The 17,622-nt window shown below is 33.9% G+C and overlaps 1 protein-coding gene across 1 annotated transcript in view; it reads left to right on the top strand.

Moving 5' to 3' along the window:
- The first annotated feature begins 2,012 nt into the window (after positions 1-2,012).
- The window catches only part of LOC144964187 (ATP-binding cassette sub-family B member 6-like), a 36,779-nt gene continuing 21,169 nt past the window's right edge, over positions 2,013-17,622 (top strand). The window contains exons 1-6 of the mRNA XM_078898163.1: positions 2,013-2,071; positions 7,103-7,355; positions 9,148-9,240; positions 13,649-13,848; positions 14,713-14,827; positions 17,071-17,254. Coding sequence (XP_078754289.1) covers positions 7,152-7,355; positions 9,148-9,240; positions 13,649-13,848; positions 14,713-14,827; positions 17,071-17,254 — 796 coding nt within the window. The 5' untranslated portion in view covers positions 2,013-2,071; positions 7,103-7,151. The remainder of the gene's footprint in view (positions 2,072-7,102; positions 7,356-9,147; positions 9,241-13,648; positions 13,849-14,712; positions 14,828-17,070; positions 17,255-17,622) is intronic.

Below are 17,622 nucleotides of genomic sequence, written 5' to 3'. Positions count from 1 at the left end.
GGAAGAGAGAGAGAGAGAGAGAGAGAGAGAGAGAGAGAGTTGTTTATTCCCCTACCCACATTAAGCACTATCTTGGACTGGCAGAAGTCACAGGCTCACCACCAGGAATATCTTTGTGATTCATAGTACATAATTAACCAGTAGATTTTTGACCAATCAAAACTTAAAATTTGTGACACACCCTCACACGTGCTCGGACAAACATATTTGTTTGTTTATAAACAGTAACGTGAATGAAATCGCCCTCTCTCTCTCTGATCATTGTTATTGTTTTTATACCGTCAAATGGGTGACTAGTTATCACACGATTTTCTCGATCAGATTTTAAACGGTTACATTTATACATAGTTTTCTGTGTTAGTTCTATTGACCAAGCCGTTGAACAGTGGGTATTTTATTTAGACACATACCATCGATAGTAAAATCTGTGTAGTTTGCTGTGTCTACCAATCAATACCATTGTTTACATTACGACGATTGTCCGAGGGGCTTGGTTATCTATCTACCTGTTAATTGCACTTAACAGCAAACTTCCAAAAATGTGACTCACCGTCTCTAAACGGTATTATGTCGGGATGGCTTGGGCGAAAAAAAAATTTGAATTTATTGACAAAACATGAAACTTGGGGTTTGTTTCGATTTGTTATGTTAGAGAATGATGACAATTTCTCACAATACAAAAGCTCAAAAATTGGTATTTACTATCAATTTAGTTCTAAAGTCATTTTTCGGGGTCCAATTCATTCCAACATAATACCGTTTCGAGACAAATGACAAAATAAATGGGACTCTTGAGAGCAGGGGAAAGGTAAAAGCTGACCGTTGAAGTCCAAAGGAGAGATGAAGATTGTATACAGCAAAGAAGAAATATGTTAGATATCATTCACAGCTTCAGAAATTTGAGCTTATGAGACATTCTAATCCACAATTTTTTGTCTTAATCTTTTAATTATCTATCTATCTGTCAGATTTGTTATTCGTACTTATTATGATCGGCTTCTTTTTTTTTTCACGAAAAACGTATAATCATAGGGTCTCATCGACGTGCGCTTATTTGAAGGTCTGATAACCCAATCACATATGGGCTCCTTGTCAAGTGAATCTAAAACAATACGCAAAATAGTGTCCATTACAACAATGTTGATCTAGGCCCATAAGTGGGTTCGGGGGTCAGACCTTCATATATGTACACATCGGTTCTCACCCTTATATCAACCTACTGCCTAAATGTTTATTATACATATAGACAGATCGTCCTTTATAAGAGAACTACTTTATGACCACGAGGACAACAGCGAAAAGGAAGAAGAAGAAGAAGAAGAAGAAGAAGAAGAAGAAGAAGAAGAGGAGGAGGAGGAGAAGAAGAAGAAGAAGAAGAAGAAGAAGAAGAAGAAGAAGAAGAAGAAGAAGAAGAAGAAGAAGAAGAAGAAGAAGAAAAAGAAGAAGAAGAGAAGAGGGGGAGGAGGAGGAGGAGGAGGAGGAGGAGGAGGAGGAGGAGGAGGAGGAGGAGGAGGAGGAGGAGGGGGAGAGGAAAAAGAAGAAGGAAAAAAAAAGAAGGAAAGAAAGATAGAAAGAGAGAAAGAAAGAAAGCGAAAATTGGAGTTCTCGGCACTTATCTATGACCAAAAAAAAGGGTTTAATGTCCTCATACCGACCTGACTGCTATTGCAAAAATTCGTAGAATTGGGAAATTTTGGCTAGAACTTCATGAGCATCTCAAAGTCATTGGGTTTTTTTTTATTTCGCTGCGTTTTTATTTAAAAAGAAAGTTGATGACAGACTACATGTAGTAATGTATATCTTTAAAGATTATGAGGTGTTATTAAATCCTTGTGAGAGTAAATTGTTGATCCAAAACAATTTTCCAGTCGGCAGGTCTGCCTCATATTAATTTTTATTTTTTTTTAAATAATGTTCAATGTGACGAGTATGTATAGGCTTTTCATATGGAATGTTTACATGCATTAAGGTCAGAGGTCAAGCTTTTGGCCTTGATCCCTTCTCGACTCGACTTTCACTTTCATTCATTGTTTCCAGTCGTCTGCACACGAATGACATAACAACTTCATTTGTAGGTAACATTTCAAGTGTGTCTTGAAGCTTCCGTTTGTTTTGCTTATCATCATTACAATGCACTTAACATTTCATAACATGATCTCTGGCGATTTAGTCATGCGTAAAATACCATTGTCACTACGTCAGTAAACATTTAAACTGTGGCGTGTGCGAACTGTGGTCGTATTAGTATTGTCAATTGTGTTTTTTTCATTCTAAGAAGATGGTAATGACGACAGCCTTTGCGTTGTGTTGTAGATAGACGTCTAGATGTTAATAATGACTAAAGAGTTCAAGTTCAAGGGCCGATGATGATAATTGAATGTACAAGTACAACATCAATACATTCAAATAAAAGTCCAGATTCCAAGTTTCATTTCTTACTGAACTGCTTTATTTGTTATGATAAATCCCAAATCCAAATCAAATAGCATGGTCATAGTTCAATCAGTTTCATATTTTCCGTAAAATCAATCCAAATGTAAATTCATTTTGCCTATGTAACCATTTTCAATATATACGTGAAATATTTCTAAGTCCGTAAAATTCAATCAATGATGGTGAGCACAAAAGTTAACGTGTGCAGCTCATACTCATAGTCGAGTCGAATAGAATCAAAGAATGACATGTAGAATAGAAACACTCTGTTTTGAACCCTATCGTAAACTCACAATTCTTTTTGGCCACTCCTACTGATTTTTGACATCCCAAATTAAGATTCAAAACCTGCGAATCATACACAACTTGTATATTAAAAACAACAAGAATTTTCTCAAATATTACTATCTATCAAACCCCTCCTCTTATGACATAAAAGTACTTTGATAAATGACTGTATTTTCATTTTATGTAATAACCAAAAATAGCATCAACCTGTTACTGATATCCGCTGAGTTTTTTTAACGTATCCCCTAAGTTTTATATGTATCCCCTGAGTTGCGACGACCGTGTTTTGTGGACACAACCGAGAATAAATGCAATCGCCTGCAGCTACCCCCATGGTTCTTTCTAATATTTACCGTGTTTTATGATCATGTTTTTATCAAAACTCCTGCGTAAATTTCTTGCATAAGCTTACTCTCTTACAAAACTTGAGCAAGTGAAAGAGGTTGCAGTGCAAGTGCAACGGGTAGACGTCTAAGTCTAGATATATCATTGGTTATCTAGACCGAGACCAAAACTAATGCTAAATATAGTGAGTATAAGTAGGAAGTAGATACAGAGAGCACTCTACTCTATTTTTGATGGATCGTCCAATACAACAATACGAATGTTTCCCATTTCTTTTTCCTTTGTTGTTCTTCTTTTCTGTCCTGTTCCTCTACGCTGACCCAAACATTTCATGGCTGACTTTCAATTGATGATATGATGGTGACAAATTTTCTACCATTAGGAATTCGAAGTGGCAGTTCGGACTCAACTCCAATGGGCGTGCGCAAAGACAGAGTCACATAGGGACAAAGTATGGGCAGTCAGTGGGCAAAGAGGGTGACATGCAAGCAGAAGAAGAGTTCATATAAAATTCTGTTTTGCCAATATCAGACTGACTCAGCTGATTGATATCCGACTGACTCAGCTGATTGATATCCGACTGACTCAGCTGATTGATATCCGACTGACTCAGCTGATTGATATCCGACTGACTCAGCTGATTGATATCCGACTGACTTAGCTGATTGATATCCGACTGACTCAGCTGATTGATATCAGACTGACTCAGCTGATTGATATCCGACTGACTCAGCTGATTGATATCCGACTGACTCAGCTGATTGATATCCGACTGACTCAGCTGATTGATATCCGACTGACTCAGCTGATTGATATCCCTACCTCGAGGACTTCTTGATTTTATTTGGACAGCTTATTAAGTTGTTAGAAAAGCTTTAACTTTATACCAGTTACTTTGACTGACTTTTGTTCCTTTTGAAGGGTTTTAACTTGTTTCTTTTAAATTTCTAATGGACTTCCAATTGATCAATGATTTTGCCTTTCTCACCAAATATAACTGTAGTAACTATACTATCATTATTAACATTTGCATTCATTTTATGGAATTGCCAATAATTAAAATTACAATAAACTGAATTTTTTTAAAAATTTAATTTAAAAAAACACATCTAAATTGCCACGGGAGACTAGTATATTCAGACTTGAGTATGAATAACATGAGCATTGGAGATTGAGTCCAAATAGCTATGGGAGACTATTCAGACTCGGGTATGAATAGCCGCAGCCTTAGGAATGACTTTATTTTGAAAATGATTATAAGTTTCAATTCAAAACATGACATTGAACATGAGCAAAGTTTATTTGAGACTGAAATGGCCGGTGCATGAAAGAACAACCCAATATACTACTACTATCACTACTAATAATTCTAGTATATCCCCTTTCCATTATCCAGTCCATGACCCGTATTCAACATCCTTGTTTCATCCTACTGGTCAAAGGAAACCAATTTGTTGTTTCCTCATCTTCTATGACAGCACATTCAAATTTCTGATGTAGTGCTTTCGTATCTATCCATTATAAGCCATGAATTCTCCGTGTTGAAGCAGTCAGTTTCTCAAAGTCCGTGAAATGTATGTACACATTTGCATTCCACACATATGTTCTCCTGTTCCTCTGGCTCTCAACCTCTGCCTGCATTCTGTTTATAAGAACTTTGCATGTGATGGGTAGTAATGTGACCCCTCTCCAATTTCCACATGGAACTTGTAAGATACCTTTTTGGGAATTTTGTATATCAGTGGTGTCTGCTTTTTCCAAAATCAGATCAAAGATGTACTTCATTTCTTCAACTTAGGTCTCCTTATCTGCCTTTCTCATTTCTGTAGTTATCTGATCGACTGGTGCTTTACCATTCTTTGTGTCTCTTGATGCTTTTCAAATTTCTGCTCACTAAGATGGGTCAACAGAAATATCAAATTGGTTTCTTCTTCTCTCAAAGGGGTACCTTTGCTTGTTCTCTCTTGAGTACATCTTGAAAATGCTCTTTCCAACTGTTTAAGCGATCTTTTTTTAAAATTTCCTAAAAGTAACTCTGTCCTTACTTTTGATGGCAGCAGTCTCTCTGAATTTGTTACCATCTTTCCCTTCTATCCATTTTCTTCTCAATACTTTTCTTCACTTCTTGTTCTTCATTTCACACTCTTCTTTAAGCCTACTTTTCATCTTTCCTGACTTCTTTCATTCACTCGTGGCTTGGATTTCTTTCCATTTGTCATTTTTACATGACAAATCTGCTCCAGTTCAGAGTATGCTTGCATTTTTCATATAATATTTCAGTACCCATAAAGCTGTCTCAATGAAGGGCTTTCTTCATATTTCATCTCTTTGTGTATTCTTTCCCTTCCACCACATTTGTCACCTTTTCTCAGATAGTTCCCATATAACTTCTACTTGATAAACCTAGGTTTTGTTACTTTGGTGTTTCATGGACAGCTTGTTTGAGTTCCAGTTTGGATGTTGACAGCTTATGGTAACTGTTTATGTCACTCCCCGATGTACTCTTATTATCTAGCAATGACGACTTCCAGTTTCCAATGATTGCCACATGGTCAATTTGTTATTGGTTTTATTTTTGTGACAATCATGTGATCTTGTGTAGATCCATTTTGAGGGAAGATTGTTACTGTTATCACCATTTCATTCATCTGGCAGAATTCATGTATTCTCTCTCCATTGTTATTGGCCTCTCATTAATCTTGCATTGTGTTGCATTTAAATTTAATTATTCCATGATTGTCATAATATTATTCTTGTAGCTACGGTTGATTGCTTATTGTAGATTATCCATCAGCTTTCTGGGATTTTGAACATAAAATGATGACAACTCCTACCTCGTGGGCATCTTCCTCTCCTGAGTAGAGTACAACTTCCTCCGAGGAAAGTTTCATCTATAAAATGCAGATTAAACCCATTTCATAACCCTTACTAAAGATGCAACAATGAAACTCATCACAACTCTTGTTTTATCACGTCTAGACTATTGCAATAGTCTTTTATTTCATAAAGCCATGATAAAGTCTCGAGCCTTCAGGTCATACAGAATAGTGCAGAGCTAAATTAGTAATAAGACACTCCCACCTATTCTGTACGAGCTGCACTGGCTGCCTATCAAATAAAGAATCATTTTTAAGATTGCTCTGTTTTGTTTTAAAAGCCTTAATGATGAAGCACCTAACTACATTAAAATCATGTTAGTACCAAATAGGAATTTATGATCCTCTATTGACATAAAGAAGCTTATTCTTAGAAATAATTATAATTAAAATTTTATGGCGGCCATTCCTTTACACACACTGTGCCCCTTATGTGGAATGACCTGCCCAGAAGGATAAGAGCAGCAAAATCTACTGATAGTTTTAAATCATTGTTAAAGCACTACCTTTTTACCATTACATTTTCATGATATTGATACGATATTACATACACTACAGCTATTGATATCATTGTGGTATATGTTTTATATATGTAACTTATGTATATTTGTAACATGCATTGAACATCCCACAGTGATGAAAATGTGTGATATAAATGCCATGTATTATTATTATTATTATTATTATTATTATTATTATTATTATTATTATTATTATTATTATTATTATTACTAGTAGTAGTAGTAGTAGTAGTAGTAGTAGTAGTAGTAGTTGTAATAGTATTAGTATTTGAGAGGAGGATAATATCTGATTGTTACTTTTGGATGCCCTCTCATCTAACGACAGTAATTTTTAAAAAACAAAAACAACCTTACTTTGTAATGAATTATGTTGTTTTTTTTAAATAGAGCATTCTTGTTTTACTGTGATCCAGAGTACAATACTGAGGTTTTTTTATTTTAAAAAATGTTTTACCTCTCTTTGATTCTTTTTCTCCATTGTAAGAGGCATTTTTAATTGAGTCAAAGAAAGAAGGGATAAAATGATATGTTATCTGGTGCCTTTGTTTGAGAGATACACATTCAGATTAATAATGAAATAATAAAAATCAAATAGAAAATTGAAACATAATTTCATATTATTTTTTATTTTCATTGCAGGTACACACTTTTTAGTTGAATAAGATATATTTCAAACTGAACTCCAACTATGCTGTTGTGTGAAAATGGAACATTATGGACGGATGTTTGGGTGGACAAGGGAATCAGTCGCTGTTTCTTTCAATCCGTATCTGCATCTGTACTTTTTGTCATCATTTTCTTCTTGGGAATGATACAATGTTCAATGTTCAGCAAATATGCGATCCGTGTTGACCGTAGAAGAGCCACTAAATCTCATGGTTATGCCATTCAAGTAAGTTGTCATTTTTTTTTTTCGCTTCAAAATTTTCCACTGTGAAAGATAATCCCCCAGAAAATGTATGAAATAGGACAAAGATTCTGAAACTATTGTGAAGATTGTTTGAATCATTTTCATTGTAACTCATTTAAACTTACATCAGAGTTTCCTCACATTTTGTCTACTTTTCAAATCAGTTGCTTTGACAATCAATACATTTTTGTCAATGATGTGCCAGTGAAAGTATGCCTTTCCTAAAGAAAGTTCCATCAAATTTAGTCATCAAACCAAATCATTCACTTCTTTCATGAGGGCTTCATTAGTCTCAAACTTTTTTGATGCTCTGACCATAAGGCATAAAGTCAACAAGAACACTTTTGAATCCCAATTCAGAGTAGCCATTAATTTTCTCGCTGATTATTGCACTTTAAACTATATCATGGGCTGTGAGGTAAAAAACTTTTGTTAACGTTTTCTGCAAGAAACTATTGTTCAGACCTGAAACAGGGGGTATGGTTTTGTGGCAGTTTTGGGTGGGATCTTGGGAGGCCAGATGACATCCCCTGTGAGTATTGATGACAAGTTGTCATCAGACATCAACATTAAGCATATCCTTCAGAACACGTTGTTCCCTTTTTTCAGAGACAATGGGATTGCAACAGTTTTTGTGCATGACAAACAATGTACCGTCCCATTTTTATTTTTACCATATTTTAAGGTGGGGGAGGGGGGGGGGGGTCAATTGAACGTGGGTCCCGAAATTGTTTTTGCAATTAATCTAGCTCTTAATGATAAAGATGCTAATGAGAAATGGTAATATAAGTCTAAGGAGTGTTTATCGAAGATAATAATGTATATATTATAGTTCCAATTAGTGGTTTCCAAACAGTACCCGCTTCATGAATGTCCATTTCTATCATGAAACAGAATATTCTTCTATCAAATTAGTCATCTGAGTGCTCAGTTTTTTTAAAATTAAAAATTTTGCATGTATGCCAGCATTTTGATAACCAACAGATTTATTATAAAAGTTTTATTCACTATTGCTTTATAAAACGAGTGGTTGATTGTGGGATCATTGATATTTTTTACTTGGTTAGCAAATTATTGTTATCTGGAAAGGGGGGTGGGGGGGGGGGGGGAAGAGAATTGTGGGTTTTTAAAAAATTATATTCTTTCTTTTTTTTTCCCTTGAGTCAGTTGGAGAAAGGAAGATCTTTGTTGATAAGGCATGTAATTTGTTGTTAAAATATCAAAAGTGATCCAAAAAAAAAAATAGAGAGGCTCCAGAAGGTGGGCAATGTTTTCGTATGACATGACATATTATGTTCATTTTATACAGGAAACAATAGCAAATATCTGTTTTGTTACCTGTAAAGATAAAGCTAGTGGCTAAAAAGACTTTAATAAATAAATAAATACTTGGCTTTTTTTTTCCTTTTTTATCGAGCATAAACATCAATACTATCTGTGGATTAAAAAATATAAACTGGGGAAAACAAATTGAATTTAAATCTCTCGCTGTAATATCAAGTCTACATCATTGTCGGATATAAACAATATTTCGTACCCTCTTGTTGATATAACGTCAACAGTCATCAAGCTTTTGACTTTTGGAATGTAACCTACATCTGGCCCATCATCATGTACTAGTTTAATGTCGTGGTTAATCAGGTGCCAAAAGTGCAAAATTAACCAGATGAAAATTATATGGGGGAAGCTTTATAGAAAATGTGTGTGTGTGTGTTTTATTTATATGAGTTTAGCAAAACTTGGTGAGACAACTTCCTTCTTTTCTCTCCAATAGATCATTGCCACAACCATCTTGCTATTTGAGGCTCTTATTCACATGATACTTTACAACGTTTACTTTGGAGATAAGAAGCTACACGGGTACCAGGTAATGTGAAAATGATTACTGGTAACAGGCAATTATGTCCTTTGATATGGAACTTTACTTGTTTGTTATTATTTTTACATAGGATATAGAAGTTTGACCAAATTTAAAATATCTTTGTGGGTGACCTTATCTGATCGTGCCCCCACCTCTCTCTCCTTCTCTCTCTCTCTTTCTCTCTCTCTCTCTCTCTCTCTCTCTCTCTCTCTCTTCTCTCTCTCTCTCTCTCTCTCTCTCTCTCTCTCTCTCTCTCTCTCCTCTCACACCACCCCACATCACCATTTCTGCTTCTTTCTTCATCTTACGCACATACTTCTATCACTACTATCGAGGATGATACACATTTTACTCTCTCCTTTCCCTTATAATCCCCCATATTACTCTTCCTTGGTTAAATGTCTTGTATCACTTAAATTGCCATTTACGTTATAAGTCTCATTATGATATATTTTTTGTTTTTATTTTTTGTTGCATCTTCTTTGTTCTTGTCTTGTTTTCTATCTCTCTCTCTCTCTCTCTCTCTCTCTCTCTCTCACTCATACACACACACGCGCGCACATGCACACACTTCTGCTTTCTTTCTTTCATTCCTTTGAACGGCACAGAGGGGAATTAACTTTTCTGTATTATCACTAACTATCGAAGGAATGGAAAATAACCACAGTTTTTACTCTCCCTGTTGCCCTTATAATCCCCCATAAATATGATCTGTCTCATTGGATTAAATGTCTTGGAGGTATCACGTTGAAGAATTGCACAGGTTGTGAACGTAGTAAGTCTCATTGATGATTGGGGGGGGGGGGGGGGGGGGATCTTTTTTGTTTTGTTTTTGTATTTTTTTTGTTGGCTATTTTTTTGTTTGGTGTCTGTGTGTATGTTATAAATGCTTTTTTGATTTTTCCCTCTCTGTCATGATAGTTCTCACTGTTTATTTCATCACCAAATATTCCATTTGTTAATTTCTTATCAGTAGTGGTAGTTGTAGTAGGATCACATAGAACGGTGGTACTCTATCAAATATACACTGTGTGATTATTCCCAGGCTCTTATCTGGTTGTTCACACTTCAGATGGTCATATTTCAGTATTGAACCCTGCATACTTATCTTAAATAGTAAATACACAAGTCAAAACTACTCATATTATCTGGTTTACTATGAGCCAGCCTGTCATTCTTGACATGATTTCAATGTAACTCTGTAATAGATAAGGCAAATCGACTTAAAGAGAAATTTTCAGTTTTCAATATTCGACTTTCTAGTCATGTAAAATATCATAGGTTTTTATTAAGCTCAGTCTTCAGTTAGATTTCGAATTCTGCAGTTTTCATTACTTAAAACAAATTTGAGATGTATAATACTATTCCAGTTATGATTGTGTTTTTTGCTTCAAAATATTTATTTTTATTATTCTACATCTGACTTTTAAATAGATTAATCTTTAAAATTTTTACTTTTTATCCACAAAGGGCTGTAGAAAAGCCGGAATTTGGGGATTTAATCACGTTTGTTATGAGTTTTGTAGAGAGATTTTTTTCTACCTGTTTCATTTTAAGTATGCTTGATATCAAAGATCTGGATAAGGCTGTGATAATTTGTCTTACTAGAACTAAGCCGTATTTTATTGCTTCCTTCATCTACATTCATTCACCCTTTTTAACTTATCATATTGTCTAAATTTTTCCCCCAAAAAATTAAAAATTATGCCCTTCCGCCACTACATCATTAGATATCGTCGCCTAGGCATTCCACGAAGGAATATAGATAAGATAATTCATCAAACAAGATGTCTCATGTCAACAGGAATCACCCATGTTGTCCAAGTGAGCAAATTGGGGGTTAATAATCTTTCTAAAAAATGTCGCAAGCATACACAAAGCAGAGGAAATAGAAACCTTTGATAAAAATGACTTTGCTTACTCATTTAATTTACCTATCAGTAAGGTAGTAAAAAAAACATATAAATCATAGTACTTTCATTTAAAAATGGATGGAAAATAAACATTTTCCTGTGACCTGGTTCTGGAAAAGAGTAGTATTTATATTTTGTAGTGGCTCAACGTCATATCATTAATACTGATTAGGAACACCTACAAAACATTTGTCCACCCCAATGATATGCAGAGTCTATGGTCACATGAATGTGTTACACAATATCAATGAGGTTTTCTTATCAATACACAACTTGTTATGATAACTTTTTTGTGTGTGAATAGTTGTAATGATTTATAGTAATAGATTATTATCATGAAGTGTTATCATTCCTCTAGTTTCATATCAGGAAAATGGGTCATGTCCTCTCTAACCTCCACCCCCACACCAATCGAACCTAAAAGTAGGAGCCTCGAAATTAAATTCTTATAAACACCACATCTAAATTTTAATCTTTAAATTGCCATTTTTATTGATATTATTATTATTATTATTATTATTATTATTATTATTATTATTATTATTATTATTTATTATTTTATTATTATTATTATTATTATTATTATTATTATTTATTATTATTATTTATTATTATTATTATTATTATATATTATATTATTATTATTATTTATTATTATTATTATTATTATTATTATTATTATTATTATTTTTACAGTCCAAAAGCCGGTTATGGGGACATGATTTCTTGGGAACAGAATTTTTTCTTTATAAAAAGTCATATCCTTTCCAATTCCCAGCCGTTTAATTGGGACAGCCCGCCGTTTAATGGGGATGAAATTTGATGATACAAGAGCTTTTTCATGGTTTCCAATCATTTAAAATGGTGGTTCATAAAATGCAAAATAGTCTAACGGGACAATCAACTGGGTGAGTGGTCGTATCGTTCATCACAGGGGGGGGGGGTTGAAAATAGTAGAATTTACCTATATCCCATCCATGTTAGTGTTCATCACAACAGCCAATGGGGTGTGTGGTTGAACCGTTTGTCATTGAACAATAGAATTTACCTATATCTCTTGTCATGGACATCAACTGCCATCGTCCTGTTCATGGCAGTGGATCAACTGATCAATGGTGCAATGGGTAATGAATGATAGCTTTGTTCAAGGCTGTCATGACCTAATGGTTTGTTTGATCAATGAGACGAATGGGTAGACAATGCATTCTCAATCTGTTTCTTACTTATGCAACCATTTTGAGTGGCATATTCGTTAATTCTTTTGTGCCATTAGATTTGTCTCTCATTGCTAGATCAGATTAACAGTCAAGTGGCTGGTGAAGTAACCCAAAATAGACGTGAAAGAAATCTCTCGATTACTATGTGGATTATGGTAAATCTTGAAAATTGTCCAAGTTTATGGCGGCCACTTAATTGGGACGATTTGTCGGGAACTGGGCTGTCCCAATAAACCAGCTTGGACTGTATTATTATTATTACTATTATTATTATTATGATCATATTCATAAGTATCATCAGCATTATTATTTAGGTGTCCAGTCAGTTTAGATGAACTCTTCTAGATAAAAAAGAATCTCGTAGACAGCTTGTGTTTATCTGGTTTATCAGTGGTTGTAAATATCCCTTAACAGCTCCAATTATCCAAGTAGAATTATTCGTTGGCCAGTGCTTTGATACCATGCAGATATTTTTATGAGTGTTTTTTATGTTATTAGTATTCATTTTCATTGTAATCTTGCATCTTTTAGTCACTGACTGAGATATATTTGATTTAATTGAAACAATAGAATGGTGAATGATTTATAAAACTCAAATCTGATGGTATTGAGGCCATAATTGTTGGCAGAGACATATATTTTAAGAGTGCGTGTACTAAAAGCATACATAAAAGGCAACTTGTACTGTATGGTAAGAGAAGAAATGAAGTGTTATGAAACACATTGACTGTATTAAAGGCCTTGAATACTTCTGGCCTGTCACAAAAACACATTTGTCCATAAGTGTATTTGGACCCACTTGAATATAATAATCAATGTTTTAAGATAAGATGAGAAACATGATTTTCTGTGAACAAGTTGATATTATTATTATTATTATCATTATTATTATTATTATTATTATTATTATTATCATTATTATTATTATTATTATTATTATTATTATTATTATTATTATTATTATTATTGTTGTTGTTGTTGTTGTTGTTATTACCATCAGTATTATTATCATTATTGTTTTTTATTTGACACCATTTAATGGCGTCATTTTTACTATTCATGTCAACCTCTCCCCACTCATTGTAAAAAGGTTGAATATAAAATCATAAAAGTGGGTGGAGCACAACGAAAATGGATGCAATGCTATTTTTGTCTCGGGTTAGATGCTCACAATTCTGTTCTCCTGCTACCACAAGAAGAGAATAAGTGTTTTAAAATATCCATTAATTTAATAAATAACATCATTGAAATGAAGCCTTATTGATCTTCTTCTTGTCATTTTAGGTGCTAGAGGCCTGTCTGATAATAGCTGCCTGCATTACGTCACTGTGGCTTATGGCAATAGAGAGGCGAAGTATGCTCCCGAGCATTCCCACAAGAGGACAAGGGATTGTTTTACTTATTTACTGGGCCCTATTTTTCATCAAAGAAAACTTGAACTTCGTCTCATGGAATAACCCAACATATTGGTGGCATTTGACAGGGTATGTTGCGTTTTTTTGTTTGTTTGTTTTTATTAGTCTTGATGAAAAATGCCTGTCAAAATTGTCAACTAAGATGTGTAGCATCCCGTGAAATACAAGCTAGCACTGTTAGCTTTTAGTATCTAGTCGCATCTTTGTACATAAGAGTGGATGACATGGTCAGTATATCAATTTGTACTCATTGCTTATTTTATCTTTTCAGCCATGGTGCCTCCTTCATGGCCTAACAATCCCAAGCAAATATTTGCCTTTTGTCATCATTCCAACCCTGGTCATAGATAGTGTTATTCATTTATTCGATGTGATCATCCTCCTCTACGTCTTCCTCATCCTTATGTCCTCCATCAGCCTGTTTAATATATTAATATTGCATGTAAATTCACTATTTGAATATTGATGAAGTTCTGTCTATTTCTTTCCCAGAATTTCAATTGATACTACACTTTGGAAGTAATTCTTTATCATACAATCAAAGCCTCTTATTTGGAATAGTTCCATTACGCAGAAATCATTCCAATTAAGTGATGTTCCAACTGATCGATAATAATTGGAACTTGCTTTGAAGACTATCATGTCTAGTCACTGTTGTAAAAGTTGAAGTAATAAATTGAGAGGGGAAAAAATGAAGTCAAAGGTAGCTGGATTTGATAGATGTGGTCAGAAGTACTTTGTGAAAGACGAGCATCGAGCATCTTATCCAAAGGGTAGCAATTGCTATTGTCCGTTTCACACTTAGAGACCGTGATAAACTCCGATCCATGGGCCTTTTGACTACAATAGTATGTTTTATAATCTCAATAAACTTGTAATTTACATTTTTACTCACCTATATATTGTGTTGTTTTTTGTTTTGTTTTGTTTTAGAACACCAGATATAGTAGAGTTGACATTGTTCATCATAAGATATGTCTCACTGCTGGCTATTCTGCTGTTTGCATTCACTGTGAAAAACAGTCCATACGTTTTGTTGGATGAAGAGGTAAGCGACAAACATGTTATGCACAACTCTGTTAAATAACTGTAGGTATAAAATTGTCAAATTTAATGGATGATAGCTTGCAAAATATGAGACATACAACAACTTTTGTTTTTGTAACAAAGTCAGGCATATGGGGCCCTTTCTCTCAAAATGGTATTATGTCTGTATGAACTGCATATTGGAATTTGAATTCATAGCCTCAAATATGAAACTTGGGCTTAATTTCTCTTTTCTATAGTGGAGTGTAAGTCTTGCATTGATAAAATGTGTTAAGTGTGTTGCTCTTATATCTAAATTAAGTTTTCAGGGTCTAATTCATCATGTCATAATGTCGTTTTGAGACAAAGGGTGGTTTATGGTAGGTGACTGGGTGGGTGACAATGATTTTATATGGTAGGACACCTTAGACACACAAACCCACTTCACGTGAATGTTAATGAGGGCTTGTCTTTGGTGTTGATGGATACTGGTACAGGGCTATTGATATATTGGATTCTTTGATTGTCATAATTATTTTTTTAAAATTTGTCTTGGGTAGTTGGGTATTATATTATAATAATGGTTGTAATTGCTTTGTGATAGTACCGTGTCCTATATAAAAGCTAGCAAATAATTAATATTACAATAGAGATACAAGAAAAACATTTCTATTAACTCCAGGCTCTAAAATACTTTCTATCCAGTTAAAATTGGAGTCAGTTGGGAAGAAGTTTCAAAAGTGGTGCCACAGGGATCAATTCTAGGTCTATTGCTTTTTAATATATTTTTAATTATGCCGACTATAACACTCTATCCTACTGCCATAAAGATGTTAAATCTCTAATTGATGTTCTTAAGCCGGAGAGCCAGATCCTTACTAATTGGTTCCATTTAAATTGCATGAGGGCCAATCTTGACAAGTTCCAGGCTCTTGCTGTAGGCAAAAGAACGCAGAATATGTGCCCAGCATTCAATATTGATTCAATAACAATACCATGTGAAGACACTGTAAAGTTATTTGGAATTGATATTGACTACCAACTAAAATTTGAATTTCGCATCAAGGAAATATGCAGGAAGCCTCTCAACAAGTAATCGTGTTAAAAGAAATAGGAAGACACCTCTCCAAGCTAAATAAACTAACAATTTTCCATATGTTTATTTTATCAAATTTTAACTTTTGTCCACTTATTTAGCCTTAGCACTTCTGCTCAAGATCAATTACTAATAAAATGGAAAATAATACAAGAACGTGCTCTCAGATTCATCTACAGTGACTATACCGGCACTTACAAAGAGTTATTAATAAAGGCTAAAGTTATTCCTCTTGTAACCAAGTGAATGCAAATTATGGCTACAGAAACATTCAACATAAATTATCCCCAAAATGTCTAGAAAATTTAGTAATTTTAAAGAAAGAAAATATGATTTTAGGCACACCAATACTGTTAATGTCCCAAACATCAAAACAACCCATTTCAATAAACAGTCCTTTCGTTATGCGACTGCAGTCTCGTGGAATAATCTGCCAGAGCACATGACAATGGAGACATATTTGCATAGGTTTGAGAGACTCTTATGACATGGGTGGCAGATTCTCAAACTAGTTTAGATCTGTTTTCTGTTCCCCTATATTTGATATTCATATTTAATGAAACATTGAGGCATGCCAATTTTTATATATAATATATAGTATTTAATTTATGTGCAAAGCATTTCTTTTAAAAATTCCTATGTTGATGAAAAACCTTAACTCTCTCCTTACCGACTATATTCATGATTTTTCCAGAAATGTTATACCTACCCAACACAGAACTTGACTTTTTTACAATCAAATTCCTGAGAAATAAGTACATACTATATATACATATTTTTGTGTGGCAAAACAAGCTTTATAAAACAACGATTTTTCATAAGAGTTTTGGGTGTACAAAACAAATCTGATTAATAAGAATGTTCATAGTATCGTAGCAAGTGTGACGATTTTACAGCATTTGCTATGGTCAGTGTTAAAGGGCCTACTGATTTTAAATGAGAGTTTATTAAGAAAATATACTACATTATTTTTCAAATTGTTACTTCCATATTTTGTTGTCATTGTTACTAGTAGTTCTTATGTATAAAAGATGTATGCATAATATGTATTTTTACCAACAATACATAATTCTTTTTAAAAATTCAATACGAGATAAATTTTGGTTTAATTCCCTCTTAATGCTTTTAAAACTTTTTTGTATTTTCGTCTTTCTCTTATCACCCTTTAGACAGGGAGTGTGCCCAAGGAATCATCAACATGGAAGAACGTTTTTGAAAAGCTGAAAATGATGATGCCCTATGTGTGGCCTAAGGGAAGTTTCCTCCTTCAACTCATGGTCATCCTGTGTCTAATCATCCTAGTAGCTGGCAGAGTCATCAACGTTTTCGTACCCATCTATTCCAAGTACATTGGTATGTGTTGATAGATCAACAGTCTCTCAGTTTTAAGATTTTTTGTTTGACAATTTGAGGGTTTTCTTTTTCAGTGTATGAGGCTAAAATGAAAAAGATGCTTCTTTTCTCATTGTAAGAGTATGAGTCTACAAGTACTGTTAATTGGTAAAATGAAATAATAAAAAATATTATTTATGATTACTGTTATAGGAAAAAAAAACTTATTGTAATATTGAAATAATTTTTCATCGAAATTTAATTTAGTTGGTTCATTTGATAAGATTGAGAAATGGATAAATGTAATCACCATCGACTTTCTCTCTTTCTCACATGTATCATAAATGCCCGAGTCAGTGAAATGTCTCATCTTTTATAAATATAAATCA

The sequence above is a fragment of the Berghia stephanieae genome, chromosome 2 (assembly GCF_034508935.2).
Source record: "Berghia stephanieae isolate SIO BIC M18660-M18661 chromosome 2, UCSD_Bste_1.3, whole genome shotgun sequence".
NCBI classification, from domain to species: Eukaryota; Metazoa; Mollusca; class Gastropoda; order Nudibranchia; family Aeolidiidae; genus Berghia; species Berghia stephanieae.
This window is presented reverse-complemented; position numbering and strand designations above follow the sequence as displayed.